The sequence below is a fragment of the Aquarana catesbeiana genome, linkage group LG01 (assembly GCF_042186555.1).
Source record: "Aquarana catesbeiana isolate 2022-GZ linkage group LG01, ASM4218655v1, whole genome shotgun sequence".
Taxonomy (NCBI): Eukaryota; Metazoa; Chordata; class Amphibia; order Anura; family Ranidae; genus Aquarana; species Aquarana catesbeiana.
Genome location: NC_133324.1, coordinates 970,600,629 through 970,619,160, shown reverse-complemented (window position 1 = coordinate 970,619,160; position 18,532 = coordinate 970,600,629). Strand labels below are relative to the sequence as shown.

Below are 18,532 nucleotides of genomic sequence, written 5' to 3'. Positions count from 1 at the left end.
TCATTTCGGGACCCTTTGGGTTCAGAGACCCCAAATTTTGGCTGCAGCTAGGGGGCATCTAGGAACCCTTAACTACCGAGTTTGAAGTTCGGGGGACCTATGGCTGCAAATGGGCACAGTGAGGCATGCAAATGGGTACAGTGATGCTGCAAATGGGCATCGTTGACCCTCTTTTCCACTTAGAGTAGCTGTGCATTTTTCACCCTCGTCTTATACTCGGGTCAATACGTTTTTCCAATTTTTTTGTGGTAAATTAGGGCCTCGACTTATACTCGGATCGTCTTATACTCGAGTATATACGGTATCTGCTCATTATTTATGTAGGAACCCTTATCCACTCATTTACATAAGACCCCTTGTCTGCTCAGTATTTGTGTAGGACCTCTTATCTGCTAATTATTCATGTAGGACCCCCTTTTCTGCTCATTATTTATGTAGGACCCCCTTTCTGCTCATTATTTGTGTAGTACCCCTTATCTGCTCAGTATTTATGAAAGGAGAGAAGGACTACATAGCGTAGTTCCACTAAAAGGATATATTTATTAAATTAAATAGGAATTGCACTTACAAACTCGGGTCTTGATGCAGATCATGCAAAATCCACTCATGCATGAGCACTGGAGGATGACCAACCCCATCCCACTGCTGAAAGTGTATAGCCGGCTGGGGTAATAGGGGCTCAGTATGGGGGGGGGGGGTGGGGGTGGACTGGAAATGTGTGGTACAATTAAATCATTTAATGCATGTCTCTATCGCCTGCCCTGTCTCTTCCAACCCCATTTTCAGCTTCACTGGTCTAACAGCCCTATGAGAATGTTGGATTACAAGTGAGATAATCTTCTTCTCACCTAAGTTTCTTATGGTCTATAGCGTCATATTCAGCAGCAGTAATAGTTATGTCCTTATGGTCTTCATCATCACCATTAGCAACAGTAATAGCAATGTCCTTATGGTCTCCATCACCAACATTATTATTCTCAGTAGATTCATCAACATCATTCTCTTCACTGGAAGAACCACTGTTTTCGTTACCTTAAAATATTAGAACAAAGCAGAGTTTACACAGCTCCATCACACATTACTTTTTAGTTCCTCTGAAAGTCAGGCTACCAGATCAACAACTAACATTTGGTAGGCCATCTCTCCTTTCCCTTAAAGCCACAAATCATAGAATAGGACAAATGATCTGAGATAGCCCTTTGCTGGTTCAGACTTTTATCTGATTTGTCAGAAGATGAACATCATATAGAGTAGAGTTTTTTTTTCTACGGAGAGCTTCCTTTTCCCCATCAGTGGTTGTCAAGGAAGCAGCAGGTGGCGGCACCAGCCATGTCCTTAGCAGGCAGTGACATCATCAGCCCTCAATCATTTGCTGGCTGGGAATTCCCAGCCATGTAAACAAAAGGGGCAGGGATAGCGCTGACCTCACTGACCAAATATGGCCATGTGGGCGTAGGGGCAGGATATAATATTGACATCACTGATCAGCTATAGTCACGTGGCCATATTTATGGGAACGGCCATATTTGTTGAATGAGATCACCAGGTATACCCCCATCCCCTTTGTTTACTTTTAGTGGAGAGGACCAGAGCTGCCATACATGGTGATTGTAGTGACGAGATAAGACACATCCATCAGTTGGTGGGTTTTTTCTCTTGACGGGTCGAAGGGCCTTGTTTATCATGATTGTCATTGGATGACATGAGATGATGGATTTACACCATAGGTCATTTTCTTTTTTTTTTTCAAAAAAAAGACGTCTCAAAACGTGTGTTTTTATTTACACTGTGACTGACCTACTCCAAAAAAAAAAAAAAACACAGGCTCCACTTCTCCTTATTAAAGTGCAGTTCCACCCACTTTTACAACTCTTCAGCATCCCTCACTAAACTGTGCACTGTAAACGAATTGGATATTTTTACATTTTTCTTCTCAGCACCTACTGTATATCTGCTGTATTCATTTTTCACTTCCTCCTCCCTAGCCCCGGCTCATCGCATCATTTCCTGTTTGCAGTGCCTTCTGGGAAGGGGCGGCAACTTCCTCTGACACTGCCATTGCTATGGAAACCTGACCTGAAACCTATTACACTGCTTGTGCAGCACTGAGCATGTGTGAGATCTGTAAGGATGAGATCCAGGAAGAAATACAGTCTGGCTTCAGATGCCCAGACTTAAGATGGCCACGGCCTGCTGTAAGTTTATAAAATAACAAACTACAGCTATAACCCAACAAAACAGACCTTCGTAAAGTGGAACACCACTTTAAGGGATAACTTCACTCAGTCAGAGAAAAGATCAGCTGCTGCAAACACTTGGGAAGGAGGTGGAGTTTCTTAAATTGTACCTGTCAATGGGCTTCATTCACAAAAGCAGATCGCATGCGGTATTTAGGTGTGCAGACACATTGTCTCTAAATATCGCATGCAATCCTTAACCCCTTCAATACCGGGCACTTTTACCCCCTTCCTGCCCAGGCCAATTTTCAGCTTTCAGCGCTCTCACACTTTGAATGACAATTACTCAGTCATGCAACTCTGTACACATATGACAATTTTATCATTTTCTTCACACAAATAGAACTTTCTTTTGGTGGTATTTGATCAAAACAAAATTTGAGCTAAACCAATAGACCAAAAAATTTTGAAAAATAAAAAAAGCTTTCCTTTGTTTTGGTTATAAAAATTTGTAAAAAAGTTGATTTTCCCCACTAATGTCCTCATTGGGTTGGGATAGTGGAGAACGTAATTGATGTTCATAATGCAAGTCCAATGCACTTTATTTCTGACGTATATCCCATAAAGGCTTCATATTATTGTTGGCCTAGAAATATGCCTCGGACTGACCTGTGGATCTGACCCTGACAAGGCTCTCGGCTCTACAGGTCTCTATTATACAACCACCTTTTAAATGTTTGTTCCTTTGTTATTGGTATGCAACTATAGAAGATACCAACATTAGAATATCTTTCTAGGTGCTCCTAGATCATTAAACTACTCCCACCACCACCCCCACCACCTCCCTTCCTATGTACGTCTTAAGTCAGGGGTCTTCAAACTATGGCCCTCCAGTTGTTCAGGACAATAAAAATATTGAAACGGAAAAAAGTAGGTTTTCTCCTTCACTGACGGGCACTGATGAGGCTGCACTGATGAGGTGGCACTGACGGACACTGATGAGGCTGAACTGACGGGCACTGATGAGGCTGCACTGACGGGCACTGATGAGGCTGCACTGATGAGGTGGCACTGAAGGACACTGATGAGGCTGAACTGACGGGCACTGATGAGGCTGCACTGACGGGCACTGATGATGCTGCACTGATGAGGTGGCACTGATGGGCACAGATGAGGCTGCACTGATGGGCACATATGAGGCTGCACTGATGAGGCTGCACTGACCGGCACTGATGAGGCTGCACTGATGAGGTGGCACTGACAGACACTGATGAGGCTGCACTGACGGGCACTGATGAGGCTGCACTGATGAGGTGGCACTGATGAGCACTGATGAGGCTGCACTGATGGGCACTGATGAGGCTGCACTGACGGGCACAGATGAGGCTGCACTGATGAGGTGGCACTGACGGACACTGATGAGGCTGCACTGATGGGCACTGATGAGGCTTCACTGACGGGCACTGATGAGGCTGTACTGATGAGGTGGCACTGAAGGACACTGATGAGGCTGCACTGATGGGCACTCATGAGGCTGCACTGATGGGCACTCATGAGGCTGCACTGATGGGCACTGATGAGGTGGCACTGTTGGGCACTGATGAGGCTGCACTGATGATGAGGCACTAATATGCAGCACTCATATGCAGCACTGATGAGCACTGATGATGAGGCACTGATGGGCACTGATGAGACTGCACAGATGACGAGGCACTGATATGCAGCACTGATGGGCACTGATAGGCGGCACTGATGGGCACTGATAGGTGGCACTGATAGACAACAATGACAGGCACTGATAGGCAGCACTGATGGGCAATGATGGGCACTGATAGGCAGCACTGATGAGGAGGCACTGACAGGCATTATTAATGGGCACTGATGGGCAGCACTGATAGGCAAGGATTGGCACTCTTGGTAGGCACTTGTGGGTACCGCTGATGGGTCTGCACTGATAATTACTGCATTAATTATCAGTGTAGACCCCCCCCCCTGATCAGGAGAGCCGCTTATCAGCTCTCCTGTACTCGCGCCCTGTCAGCGCGAATAGAGGAAAGCCAATAATCGGCACTTCTGGATTACGCTCTGATCAGCTGTGATTAGACACAGCTGATCACATGGTAAAGAGCTTACGTCATGGGCTCTTTACCGAGATTGGAGATATGGTGTGTCAGAACGATCGCCGCTCAGCTTGCCTAGGAGAATCAAGATAATGAAACCACCGCCTGGCCGTCATTCTGCTATAGGCTGGGCTGGATGTGGATAAACTGTCTATTCACTATACCAGGGGTATTGAATTAAAATTCATAGAGGTGGGGTCAGTAAATATTTCTTCCAGTAGGGGTCCGAATCTCATATATGTGCTATTACTCAGCCCCCCTTCACATCAGAGCCCTTCCTTCATGTTACAACCCCCCCATATACATCACAGCACAATCTTTTATATCACACCCCCTCCTTTACAATACAGTCCACTCTTTACATTGCTTCCCCCTTTACATTACAACCCCCTTCACATAAAAGTCCCCACCTTTTACAATACTTATTATTATTATTTATAAACATTGATCAGACAGGAGATAGAACGATACAAAGTAACATTGTTTATAAACATTGATCAGACAGGAGATAGAGAGATACAAAGTAACATTGTTTATAAACATTGATCAGACAGGAGATAGAGATACAAACTAACATTGTTTATAAACATTGATCAGATGAGAGATAGAGAGATACAAAGTAACATTGTTTATAAACATTGATCAGACGGAAGATAGAAAGATACAAAGTAACATTGTTTATAAACATTGGTTCCCCACCAGTGCTCCTGGCTCCTACTCCTCGGCAAGTGCCCCCATAGGAAGCTGCTTTCTATGGGAGCACTTGTGCAGTCTCTCTCCCAAGCCACCTTGTCCATTGACACAGAATTTGATTGACAGTAGCGGGAGCCAATGGCTGTGCAGTGAGGCGGGACAGTGCCAGGAGAGTCTCTGCTCTCATGCACTGCACTGGATCAGGCTCAGGTAAGTATAAGAAGATTGAGGGGGGACACAGGCAGTACAGAAGGTTTTTCTACCTTAATGCTTAGAATGCATTAAAGTGATATTAAGGTCAAGTTTTTATTTGTTTTTTAATAACAAACATTATACTTACTTGCCCTGTGCAGTGGTTTTGCACAGAACAGCCCCGATCCTCCTCTCCTCAGGTCCCCCGCCGGCACTCCTGGCTCCACCCTCCTGCTGTGTGCCCCGCACAGCAAGCAGCACTCGCTCCGTTGGTGCCCCCCATCTATGCAGTAAACCACTGTGCCCAGGGCAGCTGCCCCTCCTGCCTACCCCTTGTCTCAGCCCTGGGTACAACTAATGAAGGTAAAGCTGGAGGTTGGATTTAATAAGCAACTAGGAGAAGAATAAAAAACAAAATGATTGCAAATTTCATTAGGTTTGTGCCTCACTACAGTGAAAGGGTTAAAGAAACATACCTGGAAGAGCACATAGGAGGGCAGATATGTAGAGGGGGTTTTCTATCTGACAATTGTAAATGTCACATTTCTGGTCCTGTGCTCGTCCCTTCTTCATTCCGCATTTGAGTTCCTGGGATTTCATAGTAATGCTGACATTGTTCAGACTTTGGATTTCCGGGCAGGTGATTTCTATGTTATTACACCATAAATGGATTTCCGTTGCATATTCTTCCTTCTGGGGACCATCGCTGCATTTGACATTCCTTGTCCCTCTGCGACACTTTACAGAAGCTCCATCCGATAGTCCTGGAAAGGGACATTAGGTTCACATGTGATATAATAGAGTGCGGTTCATGGCATTACTGAAGTGTGGTCATTTAAAAAAAGTGGACTCGTGGCGCAGAGCATTGCGCTCACAGTCCACCCAGATATGTTAGAAAAGAAAATGAATATTTGCTTTTCTAACACTGGACCCCCACTCTGCCAATCAGGAAACACGGGTCTAATACCCATCACCTGATTGGCTGAAGGCACAGGTGCCCCTATTGAATGCCTAGCAGAATGAGAAAGGATGCATGGAGGACACAGGGGCCATCCCACAGCTCACCGCTGTCACCCACTGCCTGACCCACCACCAAGATGAGGGAAGTGCCAGGCAGACAGCGGGCAGGTGGGGGTCACAGTGGCAGCATTTGATGGGCACAAGTGGCTGCGTTTCATGGGCACAATGGCTGAGTTTTATGGGCACAAGTGGATGCATATTATGGGCACAAGTGGCTGCATGTGATGGGCACAAGTAGTTGCATATGATGGGCACAAGTGGCTGCATATGATGGGCACAAGTGGCTGCATATGATGGGCACAAGTGGCTGCATATGATGGGCACAAGTGACTGCATATTATGGGCACAAGTGGCTGCATATGATGGGCACAAGTGGCGGCATATGATGGGCACAAGTGGCTGCATATTATGGGCACAAGTGGTTGCATTTGATGGGCACAAGTGGCTGTATTTGATGGGCACAAGTGGCTGTATATGATGGGCAGAAGTGGTTGCATTTGATGGGCACAAGTGGCTGCATTTGATGGGCACATCTGGCTGCATATTATGAGCACAAGTGGCCGCATATGATGGGCACAGAGGCTGCATTTGATGGGCACAAGTGGCTGTATATGATGGGCACAAGTGGCTGCATATGATGGGCACAGTGGCTACAATTTATGTTTTTTTTTCAGTATTTTTCAGTTTGTTTGTACCCCGTCAAAAATGATGAGCACCAGCCGCCACTGAATTAGGGTAATCTAAGGTGTGAAGGTGCAGAAATTGGGGTGATCTGAGGAGTGAAGGTGCAGGAATTGGGGAGATCTGAGGGGTGAAGGTGCAGGAATTGGGGAGATCTGAGGGGTGAAGGTGCAGGAATTGGGGAGATCTGAGGGGTGAAGGTGCAGGAATTGGGGTGATCTGAGGGGTGAAGGTTCAGGAATTGGGGTGATATGAGAGGTGAAGGTGCAGGAATTGGGGTGTGGGGAAGAGGCCCTTGTCAACCAATGGCATTGCACATAGCAGCTCTTATCCTCCTTTTCTTGGGTCCCCCACCAGTGCTCCTGGCTCCTCCTCCTCGGTAAGTGCCCCCGTAGGAAGCTGCTTTCTATGGGAGCACTTGTGCAGGCTCTCTGCCGAGCCACTTTGTCCATTGACGCAGAATTTGATTGACAGTAGTGGGAGCAAATGGCTGTGCAGTGAGGCGGGACAGTGCCAGGAGAGTTTCTGCTCTCATGCACTGCACTGGATCAGGCTCAGGTAAGTATAAGGGGGTTGAGGGGGGACACAGGCAGTACAGAAGGCTTTTCTACTTTAATGCTTAGATTGCATTAAAGTGATATTAAAGTCAAGTTTTTATTTGTTTTTGTTTTTTTAATAACAAACATTATACTTACTTGCCCTGTGCAGTGGTTTTGCACAGAACAGCCCCGATCCTCCTCTCCTCAGGTCCCCCGCCAGCACTCCTGGCTCCACCCTCCTGCTGAGTGCCCCGCACAGCAAGCAGCACTCGCTCCGTTGGTGCCCCCCATCTATGCAGTAAACCACTGTGCCCAGGGCAGCTGCCCCTCCTGCCTACCCCTTGTCTCAGCCCTGGGTACAACTAATGAAGGTAAAGCTGGAGGTTGGATTTAATAAGCAACTAGGAGAAGAATAAAAAACAAAATGATTGCAAATTTCATTAGGTTTGTGCCTCACTACAGTGAAAGGGTTAAAGAAACATACCTGGAAGAGCACATAGGAGGGCAGATATGTAGAGGGGGTTTTCTATCTGACAATTGTAAATGTCACATTTCTGGTCCTGTGCTCGTCCCTTCTTCATTCCGCATTTGAGTTCCTGGGATTTCATAGTAATGCTGACATTGTTCAGACTTTGGATTTCCGGGGAGGTGATTTCTATGTTATTACACCATAAATGGATTTCCGTTGCATATTCTTCCTTCTGGGGACCATCGCTGCATTTGACATTCCTTGTCCCTCTGCGACACTTTACAGAAGCTCCATCCGATAGTCCTGGAAAGGGACATTAGGTTCACATGTGATATAATAGAGTGCGGTTCATGGAATTACTGAAGTGTGGTCATTTAAAAAAAGTGGACTCGTGGCGCAGAGCATTGCGCTCACAGTCCACCCAGATATGTTAGAAAAGAAAATGAATATTTGCTTTTCTAACACTGGACCCCCTCTCCGCCAATCAGGAAACACGGGTCTAATACCCATCACCTGATTGGCTGAAGGCACAGGTGCCCCTATTGAATGCCTAGCAGAATGAGAAAGGATGCATGGAGGACACAGGGGCCATCCCACAGCTCACCGCTGTCACCCACTGCCTGACCCACCACCAAAATGAGGGAAGTGCCAGGCAGACAGCGGGCAGGTGGGGGTCACAGTGGCGGCATTTGATGGGCACAAGTGGCGGCATTTGATGGGCACAAGTGGCTGCGTTTGATGGGCACAAGTGGCTGCATATGATGGGCACAAGTGGCTGCATTTGATGGGCACAAGTGGCGGCATTTGATGGGCACAAGTGGCTGCATTTGATGGGCACAAGTGGCTGCATATGATGGGTAACAGTGGCTGCGTTTGATGGGCACAAGTGGCTGCATATGATGGGCACAAGTGGCTGCATTTGATGGGTAACAGTGGAGGCATTTGATGGACACAAGTGGCTGCATATGATGGGCACAAGTAATTGCATATGGTGGGCCCAAGTGGCTGCATATGATGGGCACAAGTGGCTGCATTTGATGGGCACAGTGGCTGCAATTTATGTTTTTTTCTGTATTTTTCAGTTTGTTTGTGCCCCCTCAAAAATTATGAGCACCAGCTGCCACTGAATTGGGGTAATTTAAGGGGTGAAGGTGCAGGAATTGGGGTGAGCTGAGTGGTCAAGGTGCAGGAATGAGTGTTATATGAGGTGTGAAGGTGCAGGAATTGGGATGAGCTGAGGGGTGAAGGTGCAGGAATTGGGGTGATCTGAGGGGTGAAGGTGCAGGTATTGGGATGATCTGAGGGGTGAAGGTGCAGGAACTGGGGTGTTCTGAGGTGTGAAGGTACAGGAATTTGGGTGTTCTGAGGGGTGAAGGTACAGGAATTGGGGTGATCTGAGGGGTGAAGGTTCAGGAATTTGGGTGATCTGAAGGGTGAAGGTGCAGGAATTGGGGTGATATGAGGTGTGAAGGTGCAGGAATTGGGGTGATCTGAGGGGTGAAGGTGCAGGAATTGGGGTGATCTGAAGGGTGAAGGTGTAGGAATTGGGGTGATCTGAGGGGTGAAGGTGCAGGAATTGGGGTGATATGAGGTGTGAAGGTGCAGGAATTGGGGTGATCTGAGGGGTGAAGGTGCAGGAATTGGGGTGATCTGAAGGGTGAAGGTGTAGGAATTGGGGTGATCTGAGGGGTGAAGGTGCAGGAATTGGGGTGATCTGAGGGGTGAAGGTGCAGGTATTGGGATGATCTGAGGGGTGAAGGTGCGGGAATTGGGGTGATCTGAGGGGTGAAGGTGCAGGAATTGGGGTGATTTGAGGGGTGAAGGTGCAGGTATTGGGATGATCTGAGGTGTGAAGGTACAGGAATTTGGGTGTTCTGAGGGGTGAAGGTGAAGGAATTGGGGTGATCTGAGGGGTGAAGGTTCAGGAATTTGGGTGATCTGAAGGGTGAAGGTGTAGGAATTGGGGTGATCTGAGGGGTGAAGGTACAGGAATTGGGGTGATCTGAAGGGTGAAGGTGTAGGAATTGGGGTGATCTGAGGGGTGAAGGTGCAGGAATTGGGGTGATGTGAGGGGTGAAGGTGCAGGAATTGGGGTGATCTGAGGGGTGAAGGTACAGGAATTGGGGCGATCTGAGGTGTGAAGGTACAGAAATTTGGGTGTTCTGAGGGGTGAAGGTACAGGAATTGGGGTGATCTGAGGGGTGAAGGTGCAGGAATTTGGGTTATCTGAAGGGTGAAGGTGTAGGAATTGGGGTGAACTGAGGGGCGAAGGTGCAGGAATTGGGGTGATCTAAGGGGTGAAGGTGCAGGAATTTGGGTAATCTGAAGGGTGAAGGTGTAGGAATTGGGGTGATCTGAGGGGTGAAGGTGCAGGAATTGGGGTGATCTGAGGGGTGAAGATACAGGAATTGGGGTGATATGAGGGCGGAAGGTGCAGGAATTGGGGTGATCTGAGGGGTGAAGGTTCAGGAATTTGGGTGATCTGAAGGGTGAAGGTGAAGGAATTGGGGTGATCTGAGGGGTGGAGATGCAGGAATTGGGGTGATCTGAGGGGTGAAGGTGTAGGAATTGGGGTGATCTGAGGGGTGAAGGTGCAGGAATTGGGGTAATCTGAGGGGTGAAGGTGTAGGAATTGGGGTGATCTGAGGGGTGAAGGTGCAGGAATTGGGGTGATCTGAGGGGTGAAGGTGCAGGAATTGGGGTGATCTGAGGGGTGAAGGTGTAGGAATTGGGGTGATCTGAGGGGTGAAGGTGCAGGAATTGGGGTGATCTGAGGGGTGAAGGTACAGGAATTGGGGTAATCTGAGGGGTGGAGATGCAGGAATTGGGGTGATCTGAGGGGTGAAGGTGCAGGAATTGGGGTGATCTGAGGGGTGAAGGTGTAGGAATTGGGGTGATCTGAGGGGTGAAGGTGCAGAAATTGGGTTGATATGAGAGGGAAAGGTGCAGGAATTGGGGTGATCTGGGGGGTGAAGGTGCAGGAATTGGGGTGATCTGGGGGGTGAAGGTGCAGGAATTGGGGTGATCTGGGGGGTGAAGGTGCAGGAATTGGGGTGATCTGAGGGGTGAAGATGCATGAATTCAGTCAACAATCATCCATATGAACATTCCACAGGGATGGCACTCTGTTTTCACCATCAGGAACCCCACCCTGAGAAATGCTATGCAGCCATCACTGGAGTACATGGAGACAAGATGTGGCTGCAAAGAGGCTGCAGAGGATCAGCATCACCGGGATGGAACAAAGTATTAATAATAAAAGTGAAATGATTTTATATTAGAAGAGTTTACAATCTACAGAGCACAGAAAACTGGCACTCAGTTACGGTCTACTTTAGTAAAGATTTTACACTGCTGACTTGTTTTTGAGGGTACACGGCCCAGAACTGTCTTTATTCTTCACTACTGAGTGACCCACAATGAGGACGGGTTTGTGTCTCCACAGCTGGGATGGTCATACTTGTTCCAGGTCAGCAGCTCCTCACACAGTGAAGAATGGAATGACAGCCATGGATGATGCAGCCTGAGAAACAAGTCAGCAATGGAAGGAATCTCCCATAATTCTGTGCTATCCGGTTTACCTTTAACTTATAACATTGGAGACTTACCCATCACAGTCACACCCACAACAAGGATCCAGAAATAGAAGTTCATATCTGTACTCCAGTAGATCCGTCTAGGAGAGAATGGATGGAGGAACACAGCTCAGTCTGCACCGACACTTCTGGTCTGAGAAAGGAGCGTGCGGTCTGGTGGAAAATAGGATGTGGTACAGGAAGCCACATTGCCTAAAATTAGGCCGAAGTGCTAAGATTCTGTCAGACTTGTGTTACACAAAGATTTCTACTGAACAGAGCAACGTGACATTTATGGGTCATAAAGCCCATCGGAGAAGGCAAAGTTCCATGGACACCAGTGTACTGCCAATGCCGGAAGAGTGACCTGGAGGTCTATAGAACGGCCAATGCCAGAAGAGTGACCAGGAGGTCTATAGAACGGCCAATGCCAGAAGAGTGATCAGGAGGTCTATAGAACGGCCAATGCCAGAAGAGTGATCAGGAGGTCTATAGACCTCCAAGTCACTCCCTGGCATTGGCCATTCTATAGATCTCCAGGTCAGTCTCCTGCATAGCTCCCAACTGTCCCTGATTTGAAGGGATTGTCCCTGATTTGGAGCAATGTCCCTCTGTCTCTCATTCCTCCTCATTTGTCCCTCATTCTGTTCTGATCTATATAGTTGTATATAAAATGCACTTTTTATCTTTCAAAAAGTGTTTTCCAGCGCTAAACCTTTCATCCAATTTCTAAATTGCTGCATTTGTAAATTTCAAAAGCCAATATAAAGGAATAGTAGTGGTCAAAAAAAGCCCTTGTGGGTTTAACCAATCTTGTTTTTAGGTTAATTCTCCTTTAAGGGGGCGTGACAGAGGGGCGTGTCCTATGTCTACATGCTTTTGCTGAGTAGGTGTCCCTCATTCCCATCTCAAAAAGTTGGGAGGTATGCTCCTGGCATCGGTCATTCGATAGACTTCCAGGTCACTCTCCTGGCATTGGCCATTCTAAAGATCTCCAGGTCACTCTCCTGGCATTAGTCATTCGATAGACTTCCAAGTCACTCTCCTGGCATTGGTCATTCGATAGACTTCCAGGTCACTCTCCTGGCATTGGTCATTCGATAGACTTCCAAGTCACTCTCCTGGCATTGGTCATTCGATAGACTTCCAGGTCACTCTCCTGGCATTGGCCATTCTAAAGATCTCCAGGTCACTCTCCTGGCATCGGTCATTCGATAGACTTCCAGGTCACTCTCCTGGCATTGGTCATTTTTTAGACCTCCTGGTCACTCTCCTGGTATTGGTGAATATATAGACCTCCAAGTCACTCTCCTGGCAATGTCTATTCAATAGACCTCAAGGTCACTCCCTGGCATTGGCCATTCTATAGTTCTCCAGGTCACTCTCCTGGCATCGGTCATTCAATAGACTTCCAGGTCACTCTCCTGGCATTGGTCATTCTATAGACCTGCAAGTAACTCTCCTGGCATTGCCTATTCAATAGACCTCCAGGTCATTCTCTAGGCATTGCCCATTCTATGAACCTCCAGGTCACTCTACTGGCACTGCCCATTCTATAGACCTCAAAGTCACTCTCCTGGCCAGTGCCGGCCCGTGCACTGTGGGCACATGGGCGCTGCCCCCCATCCATGCGCTCAGCCCCTTTCAGGATGCCGGACGCATGGATTCCTATGGCGGGGGTGGTACTTTTAGAAGCAACTGATTAGAACCAGAGGCTCTAATAGGCTTCAAAATAGGGTGGGCTCAGGGCGCAGAGAGTTCGCCCTGATCCCACCCAATTTTGTGTCGATAGTGAATTAATTTTCGCTATTTCCACACTAACCTTCCTCCCCGCCAATCGATTGGCCAAAGCAGCGGGCAACCCTATTGGATGCTTGGTGCTTAGGAAGAGGAGTGGAGGTCGCCGCCACTCTGAGAGGAACTGCTGCAGTGCTACGGTAAGTCCCCTCGGCGTGGAGTGGGTCGGGGGTGCTGCCAGTGCCGCGATCTACGAGCGCGGGGGGGTTCTGCCAGAGCCGCAAACCCCACGAGTGGGGGGGGTCGGAGATCACAGTGGCTGCATTTGATGGGCAAATGGCTGCTAATGATGGGCACAATTAGCTGCATTTGATGGGCACAAGTGGCTGCATATGATGGGCACAGTTTCTGTATTTGACGGGCACAAGTGGCTGCGTTTGATGGGCACAAGTGGCTGCGTCTGATGGGCACAAGTGGCTGCATCTGATGGGCACAATGGCTGCATTTGATGGGTACAGTGAGGCTGCATGATGGGGGGTTCAGTATTTTTCAGTTTGTTTGCGCCCCCAAAAAATTTTGAGCACCAGCTGCCACTGCTCCTGGCATTGCTCATTTAATAGACTTCCAGGTCACTCTCCTGGCATTGCCCATTTTATAAACCTCCAGGTCACTCTACTGGCACTGCCCATTTTATAGACCTTCTGGTCACTCTCCTGGCATTGGTCATTGGTAATATAACAATTTTTAATTTGCTTCAGTGATGAATGCACACAGAAGTGATTGGTACCGATCCCTCACTGTGTTTAGTCAGGAAAGGAAGGGGCCAGTAAATGACATATTTACTGACCTCTCCCCCGCTTCAATCCTGAAATATCCCCCTGGGTCCCTGCAGCAGTTCACAGCAGAAGAGGAGAGAAGGGAAGCCGGCAGCTCTGCAGGGGAAAGGGGCATACGGGGGGGCCCAGACAACAGATGGAAGGGGCACATGCCATAGAACCACTGTCCCTGCAGTGTAGCCAGAGGGAGATAGAAGAGAAAAAGCTGGCAGCACTACAAGAGGAGACAGAAGAGGATCGGGCTGCAATAAGACAGTACAGCCAGCCCTCTTGATTAGCAGGTGCCAGGGCCCCCCTTTTGAACTGATGCATCCCGGGCCCAGTACAGGAGGGCTGACTTTACTGCCTTGTCAGCCGCCCTGGTCCTTGTAGTTAGAGACACTGCAGCACTAAGAACATCAGGACACTCCCTGGAAAGCTCATATTTAGCGGAGGATCAATGCCTCCTGCAGGGCCGGACTTGGAGTGAAAACCAGCCCTGGAAATCATTTCATACCAGCCCCATAGCATTATTATACCAGCCCAACAGCATAACGTCATTATTTTCTTGTTCATTTTAAAGCACATCTAAAGAGTGTATTATACTCACCAGTGCCCATCAGCACAGCCACATCAGTGCCTATCAATGCAGCCTCATCAGTGCCCATCAACGCAGCCTCACCAGTGCCCATAAATGCAGCCTCACCAGTGCTCATCAATGCAGCCTCATCAGTGCCCATCAATGCAGCCTCATCAGTGCCCATCAATGCAGCCTCAACAGTGCCCATCAATGCAGCCTCAACAGTGCCCATCAATGCAGCCTCACCAGTGCTCATCAATGCAGACTCACCAGTGCCCATCAATGCAGCCTCACCAGTGCCCATCAATGCAGCCTCACCAGTGCCCATCAATGCAGCCTCAACAGTGCCCATCAAAGCAGAGTCATCAGTGCCCATCAATGCAGCCTCATCAGTGCCCATCAATGCAGCCTCAACAGTGCCCATCAAAGCAGAGTCATCAGTGCCCATCAATGCAGCCTCATCAGTGCCCATCAATGCAGCCTCAACAGTGCCCATTAATGCAGCCTCATCAGTGCCCATCAATGCAGCCTCATCAGTGCCCATCAATGCAGCCTCAACAGTGCCCATTAATGCAGCCTCAACAGTGCCCATCAATGCAGCCTCACCAGTGCCCATCAATGCAGCCTCACCAGTGCCCATCTATGCAGACTCACCAGTGCCCATCAATGCAGCCTCACAGGTGCCTATCAATGCAGCCTGATCAGTGCCCATCAAAGCAGCCTCACCAGTGCCCATCAGCACAGCATCAACAGTGCCCATCAATGCAGCCTCAACAATGCCCATTAGTGCACTCTGATCAGTGTCCATCAATGCAGCCTTACCAGTGCCCATAAATGCAGCCTGATCAGTGCCTATTAATGCAGTCTCACCAGTGCCCATCCAATGCAGCCTCACCAGTACCAATCAGTGCAGCCTTACTAGTGTCCATCAGCACAGCATAACCAGTGCCCATCAGTGCAGCCTTACCAGTGCCCATCAATGCAGCCTTAGCAGTGCCAATAAATGTTGCCTATCAGTGCAGCTTTACCAGTGCCCATCAGTGCAGCCTCACCAGTGCCCAATAATGCAGCCTGATCAGTGTCCATCAATGCAGCCTAACCAGTGCCCATCAATGCAGCCTGATCAGTGCCCATCAGCGCAGGCTTACCAGTGCCCATTAATGCAGCCTCACCAGTGCCCATCAATGCAGCCTCACCAGTGCCCATCAATGCAGCCTCACCAGTGTCCATCAATGCAGCCTCACCAGTGTCCATCAATGCAGCCTCACCAGTGCCCATCAATGCAGACTCACCAGCGCCCATCAATGCAGCCTCACCGGTGCCTATCAATGCAGCCTGATCAGTGCCCATCAAAGCAGCCTCACCAGTGCCCATCAGCACAGCATCACCAATGCCCATCAATGCAGCCTCACCAATGCGCATTAGTGCACTCTGATCAGTGTCCATCAAAGCAGCCTTACCAGTGCCCATAAATGCAGCCTGATCAGTGCCTATTAATGCAGTCTCACCAGTGTCCATCCAATGCAGCCTCGCCAGTACCCATCAGTGCAGCCTTACTAGTGTCCATCAGCAAAGCATCACCAGTGCCCATCAGTGCAGCCTTACCAGTGCCCATCAATGCAGCCTTAGCAGTGCCAATAAATGCTGCCTATCAGTGCAGCTTTACCAGTGCCCATCAGTGCAGCCTCACCAGTGCCTAATAATGCAGCCTGATCAGTGTCCATAAATGCAGCCTAACCAGTGCCCATCAATGCAGCCTGATCAGTGCCCATCAGCGCAGGCTTACCAGTGCCCATCAATGCAGCCTCACAAGTGCCCATCACTGCAGCCTTACCAGTGCCCATCACTGCAGCCTCACCTGTGCCCATCAATGCAGCCTCACCAGTGCCCATCAATGCAGACTCACCAGCGCCCATCAATGCAGCCTCACCGGTGTCTATCAATGCAGCCTGATCAGTGCCCATCAATGCAGCCTGATCAGTGTCCATCAATGCAGCCTAACCAGTGCCCATCAATGTAGCCTGATCAGTGCCCATCAGCGCAGGCTTACCAGTGCCCATCAATGCAGCCCCACATGTGTCCATCACTGCAGCCTTACCAGTGCCCATAAGTGGAGCCCTACCAGTTCAGGGGGTTTAAGAGAGAGGAGAGCCACCAGATTACACAGAGCGGGGATCTCCCGCTTACCCGACGGCCGCTGTCAGACGAAGTCCCACCTCCTGGCCCCACTCCTATGATAGACATTGAAAGAGGTGGGTTAAAGCCCCCCTAATATATATATATATATATATTTCTTGTTTTGGGTTATTACTCCTTTAAATAGATTGTTGCTCTGAAGTTAGACGTAAGTGAGATGTTTCTATAGAGAAGATGGAAGTCATGGTTTAGTTTTGTCCTAACCACAAATCTAACGCCTGGACCAAAGTGACGTTTATTGTGATAAAATCTGTATGAACATTGACAGGCGAGAAATACTATGAATAACTGGATGTACATGGGGGAGGGGTTTGACGTGGCTTTTATTGGTAATATCCCATTGGTGGGCTATATCTTCTTGAATGTATACTATAAATATGCTGTACCAGGACCAATAAATTGATTAGGTGTGTAATCAATCTGTGTTGTGTCACGTTTGTATACACTGTTAATTGCGTAGAACCTGGGTGTAGCGACGGGGAAGTGCCGGCAATAATAATAATAATAATAATAATAATAAGGTAAGAGTAATAATAATAAGGTGATAGATAGGAATAGAGTTTATAGGATCCAGAAGTATCCTATCAGACATCACATGTCCTGGCATTGGACCAGTGTGACGTCGATCACAGAAGGGGTCATTTCACGCGGCCTGCCCATCGAGATGCCAACTTCAACAGCAAAGAAATATTTTGAGGACCTTTGGAGGGGTCTGTGTGCTCCTTTTTTTTTTTTTTTTAACCCCTTCCCGACCAGCCGCTACAGGTTGGCTTTTTTTGTTTATAGCACAAAAAAATAAATAAACTGCAGAAATGATCAAATACCACCAAAAGAAAGCTCTATTTGTGGGGAAAAAAAGAACGTCAATTTTGTTTGGGTGCACCGTCGCACGACCGCGCAATTGTCAGATAAAGCGACGCAGTGCCATATCACAAAAAATGCCCCGGTCATTGAGCAGCCAAATCTTCCGGGGCTGAAGTGGTTAAAGAAATTATAGTCTGCTTTATTGTGAAATGTCACTTTTTCCTGTAGCACATTTTACAGCAAGAATAAAAAATAAAGAGTCGCCCCCATAATCCATACTAGACCCATTGAGTGTGGTTTGGGTTTTAGGCAGGGTTCATACCAGGCCATCGTGTCACATGGTCACATGTCCCAGGGGAAGCAAATGGTCTCTTGTTGATAAGGACAATTGCCTCATCCCTGCCATCCTGGCTTGGTGGTTGCAGGGGGTTTGCGGGTGCTCTTATCAGAATCTGGAAGTTCACTCTAAAATAAGGGGGCCGCAGATAACCCCATCAACCCCCCCCATTTCCCCAGAAATTCACACCGGGTGCCAGTCCTGGCACCAATACATGCAGGGCCGGCCAAAGACATTGTGCTGCCTGGGCCCAGTAATAAAAAGCTGCCCCCCCCCCCCAAAAAAAAAAATCACACCCACCAAAAGGCCCCCACATCCATTCTTTTATATCATGATAATTAAAACCAAAATGTAATTTATCATGAAGTCACATTTACATGCAACAGGGGTGGTAGGGTTCAGACAGAGGCGGTGGGGTGGTGGTGAGGGGGGGTTTAGACACAGGCAGTGGTGGTAGGGAGGGGGTTAGATAAAGGCAGGGGTGGTATGGGTGTTAGACACAGGCGGGGGTGGTAGGGGGGTTAGACATAGGCAGGGGTGGTAGGGGGGTTAGATACAGGCGGGGGTGGTAGGGGGGTTAGACACAGGCAGGGGTGG

General features: G+C 48.4%; 1 protein-coding gene across 1 annotated transcript in view; it reads right to left on the bottom strand.

The window, feature by feature from the left end:
* The window catches only part of LOC141126877 (uncharacterized), a 39,074-nt gene extending 27,428 nt beyond the window's left edge, over positions 1 to 11,646 (bottom strand). Inside the window, exons 1-4 of the mRNA XM_073612910.1 lie at positions 11,500 to 11,646; positions 7,907 to 8,194; positions 5,659 to 5,946; positions 849 to 1,032 (exon numbers count right to left, since the gene is read on the bottom strand). Of these exons, the coding sequence (XP_073469011.1) occupies positions 849 to 1,032; positions 5,659 to 5,946; positions 7,907 to 8,194; positions 11,500 to 11,545 (806 nt within the window). The 5' untranslated portion in view covers positions 11,546 to 11,646. The remainder of the gene's footprint in view (positions 1 to 848; positions 1,033 to 5,658; positions 5,947 to 7,906; positions 8,195 to 11,499) is intronic.
* Positions 11,647 to 18,532: the final 6,886 nt, after the last annotated feature.